This window comes from Galeopterus variegatus, unplaced genomic scaffold, assembly GCF_000696425.1.
Source record: "Galeopterus variegatus unplaced genomic scaffold, G_variegatus-3.0.2 Scaffold791, whole genome shotgun sequence".
NCBI lineage: Eukaryota > Metazoa > Chordata > Mammalia > Dermoptera > Cynocephalidae > Galeopterus > Galeopterus variegatus.
In genome coordinates this window covers 490,702-500,800 of record NW_007726902.1, presented here as the reverse complement: position 1 = coordinate 500,800, position 10,099 = coordinate 490,702, and the positions used below count along the sequence as shown (strand labels likewise).

Sequence of the window (10,099 nt, the reverse complement as noted above, 5' to 3'; positions counted from 1 at the left end):
AGTTTTTTTATTTTTTGTTTCTGATCTTTAATCTGCATGGCTCACAGATGCCATAACTATTTGGCCAAATTAGGAAGTGGGGTGTAAGCCCCTATGACACCAAGTTGTCTAGTACCTTCAGTAAGCTATGGAGTACATGCATCTCTGGCATGAACTGAGGAAACTCAAGGACCCTAAAGACAGGAAGTATATGAGATGAAGAGTGAAAGTGAGCAAGTTACAAACATCTTTGTAAAAAACAAACAGCATTTTTGTTTATTCTGGACCTCAGAAGGAATCCTTCTAGTGTAAGTCGTCTTTAAGTATGAAAATGGCTATTGGTTTAAGATTGCTATATATTTGTCATTTTAAAGAAGCGTCCTTATAGTCCTGGTTTTAAAAGTTTTTATTTCAAAGTGCTTATTGAGAGAGAATCTTGAGAGCAGCAATCGTGCCTTCTACATTTTTCATACTCCCAGAAACTAGCTTCATTGGTTGACCAATATGTGTTTGTTGAGTGAATTTTAAAAATTAAAACTAAAAAAATTAAAAGTGCTTATTGGATTAAAAAGCAAAACAAAACAGTTACAGTATATCATGTAGTAATTTTTAAAATCATCCCCTACATTGGGCACTTAGGTGGTTTCAGTTATTCACTATTATAAATAATGCTGGCATGAAAAACCCTGTATATTAATCCAATTGAGAAAATGTACAATGGGGTGATGATGAACAGAATTTAACTACAAAAGGAACTAGGACCCCAGAGTAGAATAAGGACAAAACCCCAGCAAGGAAACAGTGCCATGAGATCAGACCTCATTAGCATTAGAGGCTGGTCAGAAAGGGACTGATGAACAGAATTTAACTACAAAAGGAACTAGGACCCCAGAGTAGAATAAGGACAAAACCCTAGCAAGGAAACAGTGCCATGAGATCAGACCTCATTAGCATTAGAGGCTGGTCAGAAAGGGACAGACTGATTCAGAGCACCCAGCCCAGACATCAAGGCTGAAAATAAACAGGGGAAGAGAGCTTGTTTACTGACAGGAGTAGAGTGGAAGTGCAAAAGGAAATCTGTGAGCATGTTTATAAAGTCACACTGAGTTCTCAAGTAAGTCCAGGACATCATTTCTAATGGATGAATAAAAGCCAATACTCCCCACCCATTGCACTTTCTGTGTGGTATCCTAATAGCATGCAAAAAGGTTGGTGGTAAGAATTTTTAGAAGTTTAAAATTATAGGTTTATAGGAATAGTAAATGCTTTACCTTAACTCTAGGTAGTTTTTGGTGTTATATTTTTTTGACTAATTTAAGATATCATCTCTCAGTTTTAGCCCTTGGCCTGCAACACAATTTTTGAAGTAGCCAGTGATGAAAGAGTTCCATAAACACAGTGGTGGCTGGAGTTGGCTTTTGTGTAGGGTCTCACCTAGTGTGCATGAACTAAATGGAAATTTTTATATTAAATCTGGAAAAGTTTGGATCTTGACTCAAGAGATTATTGACTTTTTCAGTGGAAATATTTTTAAGGTGGGAAAGGACCCAGTCAACAAATCTTTCTTGACTAGACTTGATTTGTTACATTAAAAACAATAATGAACTTGAGAATGGTGAACTGGAGGAAGTCTTAAGATGAGCTTAGCATGAAGAGGAAGAAAAATGAAAGCTGTATAACCACAATACTAGGGAAAAGAACTCTTTAAGGGGGAATGTAAGTAAATCACAGCAGTTATGTATAAAATAAAAAATTAGAAAAACCCAAATATCTAAAAGATAGAATAATAAGTGAATAAATTTAGTACAAATATATAAAGAATTTTTATGTAATCTTTAACATGATATTTTAATGAATGGGAAATTATTTAATGTTATGTTAAAAGGGATAATAATTGCATACACTATACAGTGTGATTTCAAATAGGTAAAGTAAAATATGCATAGAAAAAAATTAAAATATATCAACATATTATCAGTGGTTATTTCTGGAAATTGAATTAAAGATAAGTTTTTTCCTTCTATTTTCCAAGTTTTCAATTTTCTATATTGCATATATATTATATTGACAATTGGAGAAGAAAGTTTTGTTTTTTCCTTTCTTTTTAACCTCTTTCTAACCCAGCAGTATATTAAAATACTTTTTTTTTTAGATCTCCCTATAAATTTCCTGGCTTCTACTATTCAGTGAACGAATTCTAGAAAAATGATGAGCTCTCCCAAAGCTAGCATTAAAATGGTTGTCTCTGGGTCAGAGACTTTTCATCTATGTCATTCACTTACTAACCATGATCTATACCTGAATTTATTTCTGTTTTCTAAAAGTGGATGAACACATTAGACTGTAGTGAATGTTTACCTTGAAGTAAAGAGTCAATAAACATGCCTTTATTTCATCATTATTTCACATATTTAATAGAATACGCTGAATTAGAAGCCAAATATATTCCAACTGTGACAACTAAAAATAGGTATAATATTTTCCTTCTTTGTCTTTAGGTGCTTGGCAAACTTTACCAATAATCTTTCATTACTTTGGATTAATTTATAGATAGCATTAATACCAATAATAGAAGTTACAGACTAATACACATTTTTTTTTGTACACATCTTAAATTGTGACACGATCTTGGGTTTCTTCTCCGTTCTTCAGACATCAGGAGAAAGAGGTTCCTTCTCAATGGAAAATTGTATTTGTCTCATCCTAGAGTAAAAAATACATGGGAACAAACAAGGAAATGTTTTACATTGGACATGCTCTTTAATGCCAACCCCATTTAAATCTAAATTTGACCTAATATGCCCAGAAGAACTTCATTTGGTAGCGCAGAATGGAAGAACCAAACCCATGTGATCCCAGTAACTGGAAACACCACCACTTAGTCTTCTAGATCCTTGCTACTAGAGCATAGTTTCCAGATTAGTAGCATTAGCATCACCTGGGAGCTGGTTAGAAATGCAGAAGCTCAGATCCCACCCCAGACCTACTGTATCAGAATCTGAATTTTAGTTAGATACCCATGTGATCTGTAGGCACATTCAAGTTTAGCACTGGGCTATACAACATTTTTTGGTTTATTATATGGCACAGAATAGGAAGGAAATGATAAAAACAAATGAATAAAATTTGTGTGATAAAAGCAGAAGATGCTTCACATCACTAACGAAAATATGCTTTTTAACTACAATTGGATCACGATTCTAAATTTAGACTTTAAACGATGTGTATTAGATGTTGGAAGAGTCACAGCTACCATGATCATGTTGCTCATGAGAAAGAGAAAAAAAGCACAAGTGAATTGAAAAAAAAAATGACTGTGAGTTTCAATTATCTGACTGGAGCATATCTTTTAGGAGAAGTTACTGGAAATCTCCTTGTAATCCTCGGAAAGCCTCTCTGAAAGTGTTAGTCCCAAGGCTACCATGATCATGTTGCTCATGAGAAAGAGAAAAAAAGCACAAGTGAATTGAAAAAAAAATGACTGTGAGTTTCAATTATCTGACTGGAGCATATCTTTTAGGAGAAGTTACTGGAAATCTCCTTGTAATCCTCGGAGAGCCTCTCTGAAAGTGTTAGTCCCAAGATATATATAAAATATATGTAGCTTTTCATCATCCATATACTGAAGATAGTAGGTTCCCTTGCTTTTTCCTCTATTGTTTGCATTCTGTTTAATTAAGCAGCTTCAAGCGGGGAAAACCATATATGTTTGAAGAGGGGGGAGATGTATGTGGGTTAGCAGCAAGAAGATTCTGAACAAAAAGTAGGCATTCAACATACACTTTCTGATTCATTCATTCATTGGTCATTCTCATGACAAACAGCAAGGGAGCACCTACTATGCCAGGCACCATGCTAAGTGCCACATACACAGTGATGAGTGAAAGAGACATGGTCCCTGCCTTTGTGGAGCTTTTGATGTATGAATTACTACCGACAATTTTTGCAATTTCTCTGTGGATTTTGTTCACTTCAGGTATTTCTGTGCCTAGCATCTTCCTCTTTTATCGATAATGATGTTTAATTCTTAGTTATCAGCCTGATTCTTATAGACTGATCAGTTGTGATTGTATAGTTGGTAGTAGCAGTTCATATCACATGGCAAAAATGCACCTGGCATCTTATAGAGATGAAGAGAAGATATATGTCAATTATAGTTACATGTTATAAAATGCTCACTGTGAGGGCTTGCATGGACTGGGGATTGAGGGCTGGGGGTTGCCAGGAAGGTAGTATGGATGAGTGACAATGAGTGGAAGCCATGAACAAGATTCTCCTAAAATGTATGGATGAAAGTAATGTGATTGTGGCCAAAATCAAATACACATTTTTTTTTCATTATATCCTCAGTTGATGAATTGGTTAATTTATTGGACTTGTATTATCTTCAAATAAAGGTAATTTGTTCTTCAATCAGTCTTATAATATGCATTTAGAAAACCATTCATCTTTAAAATAAGTTGCTTTGTGAGTTTTTTTTGAATGATGGATTTACCCACTATAAATGAGACCTGACAAATTGAGTGGAAAGTTGAGGTAAACTTTCCAGTACGTGAGTGGCCCAGACTTGGGCTGAATCAACCATTATTCCGAGACACTGCTACCTTTGTGGATTATGAATGTAGTTGTCCCCCAGATTCCTAACCCTGACTTCCCAATGCCCTGGTATTTGTGCCTCTTTAACCACAGTCCTATTACTGGTTCCAGTCTTGTTGCCCAGTGACTAGATTCTCTGCTACAATGGCCCAGTGGTTCAGGCCATACTCTCAAAAGCCAGATGAGTTCAGGGCATACTCTCAAAAGCCAGATGGACATAGGCTTGTAGTTCTGGCTCTGCTACCTCCTAGACATGGGCTTTTAGATAATGTAATGTCTCTATGCCTCAGTTTTCTTACCTGGAAAATGGCAATTATAATCCTCAACTCATGTGATCACATAGATTGCATAACTGTATAAGCACTTACTGCCATGCCTGGCACATGGTAAACGGTGGCTACTATGACTTTATTAAACCAAGGTCTCCATAACTGTTCCTGTTTGCTACATGAACCCCCTTTAGTTACAAGTTTGTTGTTTTTCTTTAACCATGTATTTCAGTTTCGTAGTGGCTGTATTTTCCCCCACTGAATCCATATCCCAGAGGTTGCCTCCCTGGCCTCATGGGGACCCTCCTCCTTTGTGGCGCTTTTGCTGAGCTCTCATCTCACTCCAGGTTCAATAGGCACCCTAGCTCCTGGATATGCTTTGGCTCACAAAGGCAGCAGCACTGAATCCATATCCCAGAGGTTGCCTCCCTGGCCTCATGGGGACCCTCCTCCTTTGTGGCACTTTTGCTGAGCTCTCATCTCACTCCAGGTTCAATAGGTACCCTAGCTCCTGGATATGCTTTGGCTCACAAAGGCAGCAGTGCCTAGTGGTTGAAAGCATGGAGTCTGGAGACAGGCTGCCTGGGTTCAAATCCCAGCACTTCCACTCACTTCTGGGTGACCTTGGGTAAATTATTCAACCTCTCTGTGCCTCAGTTTCCTTATCTATAAAATGAATTATACCTGTTTCATGTGATTGTTGTAACAATGAGATAGAATGTTATACATTGTTATACATATTAAGAATCTAAAATAAGCAGTACTATATAGCAGCTACATACTATTTGCTATTATAATTCATATTCTGGCTAAGAGTACCCAAGCTTGGCTTTTACCCACTTCTCCCTTTTTAACCAGGATTGTCTCCCAATTGTATACTGGTTTTCAGGACACATGGACCCAGATGCACGTCCCTAGATTATATGGACACTGTGCTTCCATGTCTAGACCTCTGCCTTCCCCACATCCTGCTATAAGTGTTCCTGGCAGATGCTGGCTATTGACAGTGAGGGATGAGTAATACTTTTTTCCAAAGTTTATGTTTGCTGAGGAACAGTACACTGGGCCCCGCCTGCTGGCCTCTTACCTAGAATAGAGTGAAACTAAGGGAGCCACACAAAGTAGTTGCCTTGTTTTTCCTTAATTCACTCTTCTCCCTTTCCTCACTTCCACTGGTAAGCAAAGATCATCCATCTAGAAGAAAGGACAGTGCAGGATTCCTCCTCCCCAGACACTGACTGTGTGCTAGAAAGTCCTCATGTAGATCAAAAGTAAAGAAAAAAGTCACGAGTGTAACTCAGAGTATGAACTCCTATTGTCTCCATAGGGTAAATTGGTTAGTTGAACTGCTACTGTTTGAGTGCCATAATGCCATAATGTGGCTAAACTAAACGTAGCCTGAGAGAAACAAGTTAAAGGAAGGTTGAATTTTGATTGAGAGCTTTAAACAAAGCATATACCACTGGTTTGTAAACTGCACAGTACCCTCAGGGGCCTCAGTGGAAGTCCAGGGTAGCAGGGTCTTACTTCTCAGCCCTCCATGCCTGGAATAGTACTGGGCTTCTGGCAGGAAACTGTTTCTGCTTGGCAGTCCGGGCTTCAAGCCTCTCACAGGGAGATTCCTTTTAATGCTCCAAATCCCTTCCAGGGCCACTGTCAATATTTTCAAAAGCAAGATGATGATTATTAGTATATTCCCTTTTTAGCCTGAAGTGTTTTAAAAATATTTACTTGATTATTTTTCCAATTATTTGGGTGGCAATTTATTTGGTTTAGTTAATCAAGCCACCCAAGGTCTTTAGCCTTTGATTAATCTTTTGTTCCATTCCATTCATTCAATTATTCCCTATGCATTTAAACTTCTATAGTGCTTTTAGATTATTTAACTTGCTCCTAAATAAATAGATAAAAAGTCAGTATAGAAACATACACAACAAAACACAGAAGGATCCAGAATAAATAACATTTAATAAATAGAATTTATTCAGTCAACTTTATCTGAGTCTGATTTAATTCCTAAAGTAAGCAGAAATATTTTCAAAGATAATAGAATCACTAGTTACCACATTAATCTAATACATGAAAGAATCTCCTAAAAGCCATGAACTATATGCTATTTAATATCCCCTTGAAAGAAACAACAAACTCACTGGATCCTACATGTTAAACACCATAGCAAAATATTTAGAAATTGATGTCTGCATATTGGTACATGGAAAATTACAGTTCTTAAATCCTGATACCATTCAATAAGGTTAGTAATGTAGTGATGTGTACTAGGCTATCCTCCATGTCCTAAAATCATGTGTTTAGGTTTTGACAGTCAGTCAATAAGGATTTGGTGAATGTCTACTGTGTAGAAAACTGCAACCCAAGTCATGTAAGATGGTGAATTCAGGTTAGTTGCCGTAGGTTGTTTTTCCCATTCCTGAGGCTGAAAATTGTAATGTTGAATATTCACAGATCCAAGGCTGCCCATTGGCATCTTCTCTGATATTTGATCCTTTCCTAAAGGATCCATACCAAATAATGACTAGGAGCACAGTCTTTGCGCTCAGAGAAGACCTGGGTTTCAGTCTCAGTTCTACCACCTACAACTTACCTGACTTTGGGCAATTTATCTAACTCACTGTGTCTCAATTTCTTCATTTTCAAAATAAGGATAATAATAGTCGCCTGGAAGGATTATGTAGGATTTAGATGACATGGATATAAAGTACTTTGTACTCAGTAAATGGTAGCTATTAGTTTTACAGGGACAATGATTTCACTGCCCAAGCAGGGGCTCAGACTCCACTTCTACAGGTACAGTCTCTAAGCTGAGTCACCAAGCTGAATGTCAGTTCTTCCCTCTCCTGAGTGGGCAGGAAGCTAAAGCTAAAGCTCTCTGACAAGATTAGTTTCTTCCTTTTTCAAAGACCTTCAAGGAAGACTTCACAATCTCCTCTTATCAAGAATTTACAAAGTTGAAGCTGTTACTTGTATCTAACCTAACTCTTCTTCCATTCAGGCCAGTTTCCTCTTTTACCCTCTCTAGAAATTAAAAAAAAAAAGTGCTGCTCCACAGCCTCTGGGTAATGAACTCTCTCACATAGGGGCCTACAAACATTTACTAAATACTCTCAGTGCAGAACACTCTGTAACAGACCAAGGAAATAGATTTAGATTTGTTCCATACTGTAGAAAGACCTGGTAAATGGAAAGTACCATAAAATGAGGAAGCAGGGCCGGCCCGGTGGCGCACTGGATAGTGCGCTGCTTGGGAAGCGCGGAGGCGCTCCCGTCCGAGGGTTCGGATCCCATGAAAAAAAAAAAGTGCTGCTCCACAGCCTCTGGGTAATGAACTCTCTCACATAGGGGCCTACAAACATTTACTAAATACTCTCAGTGCAGAACACTCTGTAACAGACCAAGGAAATAGATTTAGATTTGTTCCATACTGTAGGAAGACCTGGTAAATGGAAAGTACCATAAAATGAGGAAGCAGAACTATGCAGACGAAACATGTCAAATTAGGTAAAAGAATTGTACTAGTCATATTTGGTTGTGCTCTTTCACATGCAATTATAGGAATAGCTAGAAGTTTACAACTTTATAGGGAAAATACCTGAAATATAAATGCAGATGCTCAGAAATGCATTTTTAAAACCTCAAAGCAAAATATAGTTATGTGTAAGCATTTGGTGTATTCAGGGACAGAGGTTGCTGGAAAAAAATAAATCTACTTTCATTTGATATGATGCTTGGGTGAAGAAGTCACAGAAGGTGATATATTCAACTGGAGAAAAAGAGGTCTAGAAAGAAGCACAGACACCCTTTGAGGCAGATGCTTCTTTTAAGAGAAATTTACCCTGCTCAGTCCTGGGCATGTGCATTACAGAAGGAGGAAGGAAGACACAGTGGGGTGCAAGGTCAGAAAGACCTCAGTGTTGCCTAACCCCAAAAGGAGAAGGACAGCAGGCATAGGACAGAAGCTAAGAGGAAGGAATCAAATCTTTTCTCGAGGCTCAGAGTCTTCTAGATTCTCTTCTTCTCCTCTCATGCTCCCAATCTCTTCTACTCAGAGATTTTTTTGAGGTGCCTGAATTTTAAAATTAACAAAACATGGCTATATGCCAAAAATCTTAGCCAGTGGGACCTAGCCTGGTCTCACAGGGAAGGTAAGCTCACCCTTTGAAAATATTTTTGTTCCTTTCAGCTGTCTCTGGACTGTGAATAATGAACATTAGAGCTTGAAAAGCCAGTTTAGAGCTGAATCAACTATACTTTCTTTGTGTAAACATTGTCGGAGATTTGACCAGAGAAGGAGGAAAAATTTAAGTAATTTTAATTTATGTTTGGTGACTCCTAGGCTCTATAACTATCTTGACATGCCTTTGGTGCTTAGGAAATCCTTGTATATTTTAGGTGCATAAAATATTTTCATTGAATAAAATAATGAATAAAAAACATATCCACTCTTGCTTAACAACATTCTGCACTTTCTAAACTTGTACTAAACATAGTAAATAAACCAAACTCAAAATTAAGTTTCCACATATTAAGGGACATATAGACACAAATTAATCGATTTGGCATTGCACTTTTGAAATTCATTGGAAAGAGAAATAGTGTGTAAGGAGGAAGCTAGTAAGCTCCATTAATCAAATTTTTCATGACTACTATAACCTCAGCGGGTTTTAGCCAGAAAAATATGAAAGCTCTGGCAATATGAAAACATTAAATTAATACATTATTTCTGCAAAGTCCCCTATAGAAGTTCTTAGAAATGTAGAAATAACTTTAAAATAAATGGTAAAATAAATATATTAGTTCCATAATGAATGTCTCACAAGCCTAACTTTTTCTTTTTAGGAAGTTGTAAGGAGGGAAAAATCTTCAGGGAATCCCTGAAAATATATGAATGATGACATTAGCTAAATTTTTCCTCATCTACAAAGTTCCATAAGTTGCCCCAAATTTCATTTTCTGATTAGAAGATCTGATCAGAAAATTGGCCACAATAATCAACCACATTGTATATCGACAAAATAAAATTTTTTTTAAAAAAAGAGAGAAAGGAATACTACTGGAGTAAAGACTTGTTGCTTGTAGATTAAAAAAATTATATTAAGATATAAATAAACACATTCCACATTTAAAAAAAAGAAAATTGTCTTTCTTTTCTTTCTTTCCTTTCTTTCTTTCTTTCTTTCTTTCTTTCTTTCTTTCTTTCTTTCTTTCTTTCTTTCTTTCTTTCTTTCTTTCTTTCCTTC

The 10,099-nt window shown here is 36.9% G+C and overlaps 1 protein-coding gene across 1 annotated transcript in view; it reads right to left on the bottom strand.

The window, feature by feature from the left end:
• Positions 1-2,378: 2,378 nt before the first annotated feature.
• LOC103590276 (chromosome unknown open reading frame, human C11orf97) overlaps positions 2,379-10,099 on the bottom strand; it is a 30,539-nt gene continuing 22,818 nt past the window's right edge. Inside the window, exons 4-5 of the mRNA XM_008572484.1 lie at positions 6,372-6,497; positions 2,379-2,682 (exon numbers count right to left, since the gene is read on the bottom strand). Coding sequence (XP_008570706.1) covers positions 2,678-2,682; positions 6,372-6,497 — 131 coding nt within the window. The 3' untranslated portion in view covers positions 2,379-2,677. The remainder of the gene's footprint in view (positions 2,683-6,371; positions 6,498-10,099) is intronic.